Source organism: Drosophila sulfurigaster, chromosome 2R (assembly GCF_023558435.1).
Source record: "Drosophila sulfurigaster albostrigata strain 15112-1811.04 chromosome 2R, ASM2355843v2, whole genome shotgun sequence".
NCBI lineage: Eukaryota > Metazoa > Arthropoda > Insecta > Diptera > Drosophilidae > Drosophila > Drosophila sulfurigaster.
This window is the reverse complement of record NC_084882.1, coordinates 19,001,391-19,014,875: the sequence shown is the minus strand read 5'-3', so window position 1 is coordinate 19,014,875 and position 13,485 is coordinate 19,001,391. Positions and strand designations below refer to the sequence as shown.

The window sequence follows — 13,485 nt, the reverse complement described above, 5'->3', positions numbered from 1 at the left end:
AGCGGCGAATGAAAGTGAAACCGAAACTGAAAATAAAAATAAATGAAAAAGTTTCAATGCTGAGCGTCGCGCGTCTGATTGCATAACCGGACCCAGGGACCGGTTAGCGGGCGACGGGGCGGATGGAGGCGCAACGAAAAAGCTTGACCGTTGCTCCCGTTTCGTAGACGTCGACTGCAGTTTTGTGTGAGCTCGTTTTGGTGTCACAAGCGCTTGGCAGGGCAGCAGCTGTTAGTGTGGAGACGAAGACGAATAAGCAGACGCAGACGTAGAGGGGGAGTTATCGTTTATTTTTATTTCATTTTTGGCACTTTGAGCTTCGGCTCTTCCGACTCCGAAACTGAGGTTTCGGTTTCGGTTTTGGTTGCCGTCTGCTGCTCTTGTTGTTGTTGTTGTTGTTGCTGCTGCTGCGACTGCGAATGTCTCTGAGCGGTTGTTGAGTCTCTGCCGTCGGAGTCTCTGTCTCGCGCGTCTGCAGCATTCAAATTGAATTTCAATACACGGCGGAGCGTTCACGCGAGCGGATTCACATTGTGTGTGCGTTGGGCATTACGATTTTGCCGTATCGATCGAATTTACGTTTTGCTTTTTGTCGCCTTTGTTTTGCGATTGCGTATACGCCGCGTCTGCCCACTGCAGTGTTTACACATTACGTTGCACTCTCGTCTCGTGTCATTCGTGTCGCATCACGCTGCGTCGTGCCACGTTTTCTTCTTCTGCCGCGACTTTGGCGTCTTCTCTCTTCGTGTCACGATCAATTGCTGATGTACCTGTACCCCAACAACGGCGCATTGTGGGCGACCAGCGCATTGCTCGCCCTTGGCTTTGCCACCTGCACGCTGCAGTCCGTTGATCCACTCGTCCCTGCCCCCGACTGCGATATACCCAACGAAACGAAACGCGGCATCTGTGTGCAGGTGAACGAATGTGCCGCCTATTTACAGGTGCGCAATGTGACCAATTTGAGCTCGGAACGCGTCAATTTCCTGAAGAAGGTTCAATGCGACAGTACAGAGGCAGAAAAAAAGTGATGCAGATTACAAGCCACTTGTTTGCTGTCCAGCTAATGGCCAGGACTATCTCTATCCGGTCATACAGTTCTCCAAGTTCGAGTATCGTCGCTTTTTGGATGTAACGGCGCGTTTCAAGCGCAAAAAGCTCAAGCGACGCATACAAACGGTGGAGCCGAGCACGGGCTTCAATTTGTTGAACGAATGCGGCAAGCAGGTGACAAATCGCATCTATGGCGGCGAAATTGCCGAGCTGGACGAGTATCCCTGGCTGGCACTGTTGGTCTATCATTCAAGTGAGTTTTGTTTCAAGGAACAACATTCATAGATACTCTCTTTTAATAGCCGAACTATTATCAAGAATTGACTTAAACTTAGACTTAAAGCACTTATCATAATAAGGGTTATAGAGCACAGGAAATCGAAAATTTAATATAACAGACGTTTATCGTTTTATTTATCATATTTTCATTTAGCAAAATTAACTTTGCGCCTACATTTTCCTCTTTACGGTTTCATACAAAAATGAAACCAATAAAGCACAGAAAATAGTTATAGTGGTTTTCATTTAAAAGCCACACTAAACTGAAAACTCACTTAGCGGCATATTTTCCTTGCTTAGCGAACACACTAAAATAATAATAGAAATAAAGATAATGAAATGGTTAGTGACAAAAAAATATAAAAATAATAACTTTGTAATAACGTGTTAATGTCTTCTATTAATACTCACTTAGTGGCCCTATTTTCACACTTTGGCGCCACACAATAATAATAATTAATCTTAAAAAGAAAACATAATAAAAATCTATAGCTTCAACTAATTCATGTCGTTGAACGACCTTTTTTAATAACTCCAACTTGTGGCCGTTAAACGAACTAGTAAAAATCAAAACTAATCGTTGTTTTTTTCTACAGATGACTATGGCTGCAGTGGAGCTTTGATCGATGATCGTCATATACTAACAGCCGCCCACTGTGTGCAGGGCGAAGGCGTGCGAGAACGACGTGGACTGTAAGTAATAAGATCTTCTGAATTATAGTTCGTCTATTAACTTAGTGTGTTTTTCTTGCGCTTAATAGCAAACACGTGCGTCTGGGCGAATTTAATGTGAAGACGGAGCCAGACTGCATAGAGGAACCGAACTATTTGAGTTGTGCGGATGCCGCACTGGATATTGCCTATGAGCACATTCATGTGCATCCGGGAGTACAAGGAGTACTCGAACTACAAGTACAACGATATTGCCATTATACGACTGAAGCATCCGGTTTCATTCACGCACTTCATTATGCCCATTTGCCTGCCAAACAAAAGCGCTCAGACGCCGCTCGTCGAGGGCCAAATGTTCTCGGTCTCCGGCTGGGGACGCACCGATCTCTGTAAGATGCAAAGCATACGAACAAAGATAGTTAAATATTAATTACTTTTATTTATATTTTCCAGTCAATAATTACTTTATTAACACGCACAGTCCCATCAAGCTGAAGCTGCGTATTCCCCTACGTCTCCAACGAGAACTGCAGCAAGATTCTCGATTTATATGGCGTTCGTTTGGGACCGAAGCAACTCTGCGCCGGAGGTGAAAAGTCAAAGGACACGTGTGCCGGCGATAGTGGAGGTCCTTTGATGTACTTTGATCGTCCAAACTCTCGCTGGGTGGCCTATGGCATCGTTAGCTACGGGTTCACACAATGCGGATCTGGACCCGGAGTTTATACGTCCGTCTTGAGCTACATGAGTTGGATCGAGAGCATCATAAAGGCGCAGAGTTAAGAATTTCGAATTTATGGAATGCTGGCACGTCAAGATTGACGTCAGATTTAGACTTTGGGCTGTTTTATTTTTGTGTTTTTTGTTTTGCTATTCAAAGAACGTTTAACAATTAGGGGCGCCTAGGCGAACGAGGGGCTGATTGACGTGGGTGGGGAGGGAGCGAGGGCATTGTACTGTTTGTGTCTCTAAATATTTGTACATATTTTGCTAATTATCTAACTTTTTTCACCTTACGAATAGTGTGTGTGCTGTGCGTATGTGAGTGTGAGTGACTACGTATATGTATATGTATGTATGTGTGTGTGTTAACAAAAGTCTGAAAAACATGTTTCTATTTAAATAATCTATTAAAATATTTACACACACTTGTGGTTTCAATTAATCAAATGCCAGAAATGTTTCGAGACTCCATCTTCACCACTGGCCTTGGCGATTTGATAGTTGGATTTATGGCTGCTAACTGGAGCTGGATTTCTGTTGACCAAGTCGCTGTTGATGATAATGATTCATGTTGGAAAACGAAATTACAATAAAATGTTTAGTATATACAGTATTGCCCTTGAGTGATCGACGAGAGTTGAAAGAAAATGGCCAACAGGGAGACAGTCGTCAGTCGTTGTCAGCCGTCAGCTGTTTCACTACTTTTCCAGCAGCTGGTTAAACTTGATATTGCAGTTTTTTGATGTCGTCATTGATTGCCACACTTTGCTTTCACTGCCCATTCGCGTGCACCAGTCGAACATCATCAGCTCCAGACCTGACACGGCTCGACTCTCAGTCGCGACTCATTTCGACTCGGCCAATTTAAGCGACAATGATGCAATGCAGCCAACGAGTCAGCAGCGAAGTGGTGGACAAGACGAAGACAACGACGAAGACGCAGCCGAAGTCGAAGTCGAAGTCAACTGCTGCCCAAAATTCAAATCGATGTCATTCATCCATCAGGCAGGCAGGCGGTTTATAGCCAAAAATAGCAGCAAAACAAAGCACAACATTTGTATGCACAGTTAGCTGCCAGTTGGCTTGGCCCCCCTTTTTCAACAGTCCCCCACTCACCCGCGCTTTGGGCCATCGTTCTGCACACTGTGCCACTGACCAAAATTGGCCTGACCAATTGGCTGAATGATGATCATGATTGTCATTATCATCGTTGTCATCATGACGAAGACAAGCTGTGCGTCAGCGCAGTGAAAGTGAACTTGACTCTTTGACGCGCTCATCTGGATGCTGATGTTGGCGTTAATGTTAATGTTAATGTTATGGCTCATATGCGAGTGTGTGTATACACACACATACGTATATGATATATGCCACATTAATATTCATGATGAAGTTTATCAGGCAGAAGACAGCTTGGCGCTTCAACGCTTTGGCTGCATTACTATTACTATTGTTGTTATTATCGCCCTGTTTGCTCTGCTCATTATGAAGCTTTGGCGATTTTTTCGTTAACCTTGAACTACATCGATATGCGTGTGTACATATACATATATAACGTATGATTAATGTTGGCGAATTGGCAAACATTTCTGACATTGAAATATGCTTGCAAATTTAGCGATAAAAGTACTTTAAAGCTAAAAGAGATTGTTGTGTACGCTTTATACTTTAGTCAACATATACAATGAGTAATTTGATATGTATATGTACTACAGATTCTATAGTTTCCAAATAAGTAATCTAAAATTTCAGATTAATCAAATATAAGTAAAATGAAAAAAATTATAATAATTTCAATTATTTAATTTAAAAAAGTAGTATTATTTATTTCTTAAATATAATAAAAATTATTATTTTCGAAAAATTTTATAGACATTTTCATAAAATAAAGTTGAAATATTCTAAAGTCTTGAAATATTCTACTTTGTGCCGGCAGGAAATTTTATACCCGTTACCCGTAGAATTGATCTAGCCATGTCCGGTAGAAGGGTATTATAAGAGCTATTTTTTACTTGTTTTATCTATTACAGAATGTAAGACAACTTTGTTCAAGAGTTTATTTAAAATAAAAAACATTACTAATAAGATAATAATGAATTTACAAATTGATATGATTATCTACATTTTTATATTAGATTTACATTTTTGTATTCCGCATAAGATTTCAAGGGCCTCTCTTACTATTACTGTTTCCACATTAGCAAAATCTAACAGTAGTAAAAGCTAGTTAATAAATTGCACTTGTCGCCTTAACAGAAAAAGTTACTAGTAACTCTTTCCACTTCAGCAAAAGATCACAGCAGAAACAAAGGATTTTGCCGTTTCTATCATCTTTTTCTACCTAATCAAAGTCTAACGGAAGCAGTTGCTAATTACTCTAAAGCGTTGTTAGTAAGCTTTTAGTAGAAGGACAAAATTAGCTGAGTAACCGAAACAGCTTCTTGTTCCTCCATCTTCACTTCTCGCTATAACACTGTTATAGCAAAGCATTTGGAAGCATTTGCTAGCAACTCTTTCTATTTAAGCAAAATCTATAGAAAGCAGTTGCTAGTTCCATACTAAGTCTAACAGAAGCAGTTGCTAGTTACTTTTTTTTCTTTTGCAGACTCTCGCTCTAGCAGAAGTACTATAGATGCTAGCAACTCTTTCCACTTAGCAAAGTCTAACGGACACAGTTGCTAGTTACTCTAGCGGATGAAGTTGCTATTAGAAGGATACAATTAGAGGAGTAACAGAAACAGCTGCATGTTACTCCCTATTCTCGTATATAGACTTCTCGCTCTAACACACTTTTATGCAAAGTCTAGCGGAAGCATTTGCTAGCAACTCTTTCCACTCAACAGTCTAGAATCAGATGCAAAGAGCAACAGAAACTGCTGCTTGTTACTTTTCCTATATTGATTTCTCGCTCTAACACTTTTATGACTAAGTCAGGTGGAAGTAGTTGCTAGTTTCTCTAACGGAAGAAGTTGCTAGTAAAAGGACATACATTAGCAGAGTAACGGAATGCTGCTTGTTACTCCTCCTATATTGACTTCTCGCTCTGACACCAGTAAAGACTAATGGAAGCATTTGCTAGCAACTCTTTCCACTTAAGCAAAGTCTAGCGCAAGCAGTTGCTAGATCCAAGGTTTAACAGAAGTCTAGCTGAAGCAGTTGTTTATTACGATTTCTCCTTTATAGATTTCACTACTAGAATATCCTACGCCTTTATTATCCTTCGCTCTAACAAAAGTAGTTGCTTGCAGCTCTAACTAATTTGTGCCTATAATGAAATGTATTTTTTCCATGTAGATATAACATACATGCGAAAATAATAAATTTAATTTAAGGGAAAATGATTATAGATTGTAAATTGAGGCTTTGAGTTATGCTTTCCACTTTCATTCCCTTAATTTTAATGCTTTTAAAACATTAAATAGTTATTTTTTCTTAAATATGAACGATTATTATTTTTGCCTTGTATTAAATTGTGTTGGAAAGTAAAGTTATTGTGAATTAATTAAATGCACATATGTATGTGTATCATATAGAAATAAATGTGGTTTTCGCATTCCAATTGAACTTAAAATTATAAAAAAAATAGAATTTTTATGTCTAGAATTTGTTAAGTGGAGTAAGATTTAAAATTGAGACCGATTGAAAATCTCTTATATATTCACATGCATTCAAAGACTGAATATGTTCATATTTTTGAATGAATCGCCCACAAATAATGCGATTACTCTGATATTTTAAAGTGCAGCTGCCACGCCCACGCAGCGAAGCACAGCATGGCAATTATAGAGGCAATTTTGTAAAGTCGATTTGCGCACAACAAAAGGTCGTCTAATCAGTTTAGGGAAGCGAGCAACCTCCCTTTTTGCTAATAATTGAGTTTCATAACGTTTTGTTGTTGCGGCTTTTGTGCTTTCGTTGCAACACAACAACACAACAACAAAAACTTTGGCCAAATGGGAAAATTAGAATGTGGACTATGAAATTGGCCATATGTCAGATATGTAAGAGTTCTACAGGTGCAGAACAGTTGCGCCACTAAATTCTAGTACGAGTTTGCTTTGTTATTGTTTTTCTCAATTCATTTCTTTTACTTGGACTTTTACGAGTTTTGTGCGCTTGGCAATTGCTTTGCTATTTATTTGCAGCTGAGCCCAAATGCAAAACGATAAAAGTTTATCGAGTTGTTGTTAATATTGTTCGTCTCATATCAATAAATGCGACGATAGACGTTGACATTGACATGCCATTAAATGCCATTTGCACAGCGTCACGATACAAGCAAGACGACACAGGATACAGCCATCAAAAATGTCCTTTGCACCCTCCCACGGCTAATGGCAAGGGTAACAAACACATTTGGGATAAATTGTTGTAGAAATTCAATGAAATTAGAATGCGAAAAAGTAAAACGTGTCATGGGGAAAGCGTATACAATATATAAATACGAATCGTTTTCATTAGTTAATGGAATCGCAATTGAATTAGAGGGCAAATAAAAACAGAATTAATATCAAGTGCGAACAGAAGAAGTGAACAGTGATGGATTTAGGAAAACGTAAATTTTTCTTAAGGCAAAAAATGTATTTCAAAATAATGTTGTTAACAGTAAACTATGTATATCAAAGTATAGATAGTTAACATGAGTTGTTCATATCATTTTACAAGAACACTTTATTTCAAAAGGGTTTACAGCTTGAAATTGATTTTTTTTCTCTTGTGAAGTTTATTTACTAAAAAGTAAAATTAAAATAAAGATCAATAAAATACTTATATATCATTCTCAAGTAAATAAGTTGTGATTAACAGCCACTTCATGTCTTTACAGAAAGATTACTTTATTGAATGAATAGCTCTAAAACACTTCATGAATGAACGATAATCTGAATCTACAAGCTCAAGTAGTAGCTGCAAAGATACGAGACATCCGGATGAACCCAACACAAACATGAATACACTACCCATTAAAAGTTTGTAGACTATATGGAACAAATAAGTAGGACCAAACCATTGTCAATGTGAAGGGTATCATGAATATCTGGACTGCAAGAATATAGTTCATAGCAGCAACATATGTGACATTATCTCTAAAGACACTCAATCAACTGGGACATACTGCATGCAGTTCAAAACAATAATGGAATTATCATTCAGTGTGAGAAAGTTGTACAAAGTGGACGCATCGAAAAGTACTTTTATATGATGGGTGGCAGCTGCCTCTGCTTGGTACTCTTGTGCCTCTCGTTTCTGATCATCAATTGTGAGCAAAGCGTCGAAGATATAGAGGTAAGTTAATGTTCTATAATTTCATATTGATATAGTGATATACCTAAGTTGCTTTTAGATATCGCAGAATACACCTAGCGCGCTTGTATTGGGTGCAAATACATTATTTGGTCGCCGAAGATTGTTTCCTCGCAAGCCTGTAAATAACATAAACAATGTGACGACAAAACGTAGCACAATAGTGATAAAGAAAAAAAAACCGACAAGGTCGAAAGAAGCGACTGCAGCGAAGGAAATACATTAAAAATCAACGCAAGGCAAATAAATATAAATGGGCGCCAAAAAGTATGCAATGAAAACTTTCGACTTTGACTACAATTAATGAATGTTAAGTGATAATGAATAATCATTTGACTTTCAATGTGTTTTGATTTAATTGAGTAAATTATTTTTGGCGTACTTTAAAAATGTCAATTTATGCATATATTTAAAATATATTCACATCCATTCGAAACACAAAAATATCTGTATTAATATTTTGTACAAAGATTACTTTGCTCTTTGTGTGGACTTTACTGAACTCTCTGCGGCGGCACGTGGCAATAACACAAAGTAAACAAAATCTGCTGAAGTAAATATAAACAGCAATAGACATTAGATTTTTAATCAACATGAGCATAATGGGAAAGCGGAAGAAACCTTGTTGATAATAATCATCAATAATCGCGCACGTGATGCCAGAAATTATGACTTTCAGTTTTGTGCGAAAATTGTGCGAAAGGAAAATTTGCATATTGCATAGGGAAGCGTTTACTTTCAACACTCGAGAGTTGTTCAATATTTATTAAAAATTAGCAACAAGCTGTTGTTGAAATGAATGGAAAACATTTCGCTGATGGTTCGGTGGTTGTTAAGCAGTTTTCAATCTCTGTTGGCATCACGTCGCGACGTCGCGACGTCGACAGTTTCCTTCCGTTTATCTCATTTGCGCTTCTCTGAAGGGTGCAAATAAAAATTGCGCAAATTATGCAATTTTTTATTTACCTTATAATTATGGAGTGTGGGAAAATCGAAATGTTAATTTTCATTTAATTTTAAATCGCTGGCAAATAGACTCTTCAAGTTAAAGTGTAGGTGAACTGTCTGAAGGTGAATTCTGCATTCTGTGGCAATGGGTCAAAGCCGCAGGGCAAAGGCTGCTCTTAACAATACAAAGCATAAAAAGGAATATTTAATTTCAATTTGGAGTGCCACAAAGAAAAAAAAAGAAAACCAACAAATTTGCATATGAAAAACTAATTATAAACATTTTGTAACATTTTCTTTAACTCACACCTTTTTTGGTGTCCTCTTTTTGGACTAATTGAAATTTTTGGAACTGCTGTGCAAACAAAATGATGCCGCAGGCTGTGCGTAGGGCGTTATAAGGTGGGTGTGGCTATGCAAACAACGACATATGTATATTGTATATATGTTTTAAACAGCGGGGTGCAACGTAAACTGTACAACAAGATGACAAATTCGTGTCACACAAATAAATAAATAAGCAGACGGAAAAACTTAAAGCAACCCGCATTGGAGTATGTGAAGCAACACTTGCGTCTTTTGGCAAATTTTCCCAAAAACTCAAGTGGCACTCGCGGCAAGTGTCTGCAATTTTGTCGCCTCTTTCTCTATGTTTCTGTAGAACGAAGTTCGGCAACATTTTTTGCACATTAGCAGAGCGACAACAACACTTGAGCATGTGCAGCGGAAGTTGCTTGAAGTGCTCCTGATAATGCGCCAAACTATACCACTCGAAGCTGTCAGCTGTCAGCAAGATACATGCTTACCACACACACTCACACACAATCACCTCATGCAGACCAATTGCCACACGAATTTGCCGAAATATTTTCAAAGTCAAATACAATTTAATGGCAAGCTGAGACACAAGCGATGAATGCTAAAGCCAACGCCTCCTTGCCTTGGGCTGAACTCAACTACAAACAAGAGATTGTATATGCCCTGTAAATGGTAACTGAAGGAAGTTGGGAATGATAGCTAAAGAAATATTTTTGTTGAGCTAAAGTTGGAGTCATAGTACTTCTTGAGTTTGAAAGCTATTCATTCTTAAAACAAATACTTCAAGAAATAAAATCTCCTCTTAAGAATAACCTATATAAAATTATTAGAAATATAGTCTTAACTTAACTTTTAGATTTTATTGAATATGGTTTAAAACAAGATAATTGCATTATAAGAATTTCCATTATAAAACCCATTTATAATCTTGATTTAAAAATATACATGATTTCAGTTTAATAAAATATGTTTTGAATTTGAAAATGCTTTTTTAATTTGCATAAATTTTATTTTAAGCATATCTGTACTTTTTCTTCTAAGCTATTATGCCAATCAAGTTACACTTGATAATGTAGCGTTCATTTTAAACTCTCTATCTGCAGGGTAACTTCTAGTCTGTAACCAGGTTACTTTAAGCAAATAGGACCACATGTGTCCAGGTCTACTTGGTGCGTTTTGTGTGCGGTGCTCTGGCAAACCCAACTCCTATGCAAATAACATTAATTGTTTTGGCAAACAAAGGCAACGGGAAAACAATAATAATAAGGGAAAATCGCAGCGGAAATTGAAAATGTGAACTGTTGTTATTCACCAAAATGATACAATTCACAAATCGTATCGCAGTCAGTAGTCATGTTCATGTAAATTATAAGCCGCTCGGAATGTAACCCTAAATCTATAGAACTATACGATATGTTATAAACGGCGAACGCCACATGAAGTCCCTGGAGAAAGGAGAGTAGGAAAAACGATTCATTTAAATTTGATATGGGATGCTTAAAACGAATATAATAATGCTGTTGTAGAAAAGTACAGTCGCAAAATGTTGGATGGCAACAACTCGAGGATAATAGCAACAACAACCCCATAAAGCATTTGACGGTCCATTCGCGGGTAGTTAAAAGACAGAAACACCACCATGACGCCGCATTCTGGGTTATGAGGTGAAAATCCTGTGCGGCACACTCGACTCAACTCGACTCGACTCGACACGGCACTTCAAGATGGCAACGGGAATCGCTATCGCATTCATATGCTAAGCATATGCCCTCCAACAAGGCAGTTGCTATTTTTTAATCGCTCAAAGCCAAATGCCAAAAAAGAGGAGAAGGAAAACCTTTTATATGTCGAGATGGTTTTTCTTTTTCGTTCGCATTTTTCTTGACTTCAGGTTTTTACTTGGGTCTTTTGTGTGTTCCAGTCCAACGATTTGCATATGAATGAACGTAATAAGGCGTCGCAAGGAAATTAAAAGTGAGCTGGTAGCTGGCAGCATCCTTGCAGCACACACATATGTATTCTCATGGAGTACAAAAGGATAAAGAGGCAGCAGCAGTTCCTGGTTCCTGGTGCCTTGTAATGAAACATTCCACGAGTGCGGAATTAATAGCTATGATTTGTCTTTTGTTGTGTGCCGCGACGGAGGCTTTAAATTGCATTCAATTGTTTAATTGAGCGGAAGCCGAAAGCAGAACGAGGAAAGTGCGATTTGGGGATGGGAAAAACCTCAGGTGCTGGTTGGAACTATTTTCCTTGCTTCTCTCTTGATTTTCGGTTCGCCTGATCAACTGCAATTATCCGCAATGGACTACGGGAAATGACTTAAATCGAAATTACGACGCATTAGCACAAAGTTTGCTCGAACTTTTCCCACATGCAAGCGACTAACATTGAAATTTAATCAACTGCTCGTTGATTTTTTTATTATGCTAAACGCACAAATGAGCTGCCCTTAGCAATTGAGCGAGGGGTCGGACAACTGACCAGGGGTCGTGTCCAATAATCGAAGATGGAAGCGGAGGGAGAGACACGAACTTCATTGATTAACGATTCAACAAAAGACGCAGTAGCAAGGAGCAGCAGTAGCTGTAGTTAAAGCTGTAGCTAAGGCCAAAAGGAAAAGTTCCCTCGGGAGCAGGACACGCACATGAGAGAGTCTCATGTGTGCGTTGGTCGAAGGGAAGGCAACATAATCAAAAAATTAAAATCTCTTTATGTTTTTATGCTCGCTGATTGAATGGTTCCATTGTATAGCCCATTGCTCGGACAGTTTGATGTGCCGTTGATGGACTGAACGACGGAGCGACTGCACGACTGGACAAGGACATGGACATCGACATGGACATGGTCGCGGCTGACTGCACTAATCGTGCTCGGAGTTTGGCTTCACCCCTCGCCTCGGTCAGCGGCAGTCGAGTGTAATGGATACATGTGATATGTCAGGACATTGTCGTGTACTATTATCCTTTCCCCCTACTTATGTGTATCTATGGAAAAGCGACGATTAACTGAGGCAACCGGGGAACGAAAATGCGGCTAAACCGCGACACACGTTGATGGGAAAATGAACTGAGACTTCTTGTGTGGCTTCCACACACGATTTTTTGTGGGTCACATTTAATTAAGTCACGTTACCTAACAGACAGCGGCTTTAATCTTTAATCAAGTTATTAGCGAGTAGTTGCTTTGATTTCGCTAATTGTTTCGAGTGGCTTTGAAGTGGCTAGTTCTTTGTGCTCAGGTGTGAAACGAGTACAAAGTAACAACTTGGACAAGATATAAAACTTTCTTATAAAGAGCGTACAAGTAGCACTCAATAAGTGGCCTCGAGGCACAAAACAATGTCGCCTCGATGATGACTAAGCAACTGACTCTGGCAACTGTCGAATGTCGAACGTAGCTTTCACCCCCCAAAATGAGGATACTTTGAAGGGGGCGCCTAGTTGGTCTTTCTCGTTGCCCGCTTTATTGCAATTTGCGAAAAGCGAAAGTGAAAGTGAAAGCACTGCCTTGATATTTGATTACGAAATGCCAGCAGCCGGACCACGCCTCCTCCCCAGACACACCCACACTTCCGCCTCCCCTTATTATGAGCGACAAGTGAATGTGAATGCGAGTGAGTGTGTGCAGAGAGTACTCATGAGTCAATAATGATAAACATAAAGCTACAGATTGCGGGGGAGGTTGCCAGAAACTTGCTGACGTCTTTGCTCAGTACATTAATTGCCAAAATTAAATTTATTTCGTTCATTAATACGCTGGCATATCCACCATGCAAAATGTCAAGTAATCAAGCGCATCCTGTGCGAAGGGCGGCTCATCATATCCTGCGGCTGGCAGTTGTTACACTGTTGAATGACAGGCGACTCATGACATTTTCAGCCTGTCATGTTGCTTATTAAACGCATAAATATCGCAGCCAAAGTGCTCATAAAGTTCGCTCCACATGCTGCCCAAGAGAGAGGGAATGAAGAGAGAGTGGAGTGTGAGGGAAGCCACAGCAGGTAAACGCTCATAAAACTCCAATCAATTCACAACAAAAGAGCCCGGTTATGGTCATCATTTAGAACCCAAGTCTGGACAATGGTCGCCAAATCAAGGCCTAAACATTGTGCGTCTTCAATTTGTTACTTTGCCTGACAATCTCACATTTTTGGGGTTTCCTTCAACTTGGGTTGGCACACTTTTCAG

The 13,485-nt window shown here is 39.2% G+C and overlaps 1 protein-coding gene across 1 annotated transcript; it reads left to right on the top strand.

Annotated features, from left to right (window-relative positions):
- Positions 1-428: 428 nt before the first annotated feature.
- On the top strand, positions 429-4,313 carry LOC133837232 (CLIP domain-containing serine protease B8). Its single transcript, XM_062267908.1, is given in 7 exon segments — positions 429-1,006; positions 1,008-1,306; positions 1,929-2,025; positions 2,094-2,217; positions 2,219-2,393; positions 2,458-2,510; positions 2,512-4,313. Coding segments are annotated over 7 exon segments (1,266 nt in total). The 5' UTR covers positions 429-764; the 3' UTR covers positions 2,788-4,313.
- Positions 4,314-13,485: the final 9,172 nt, after the last annotated feature.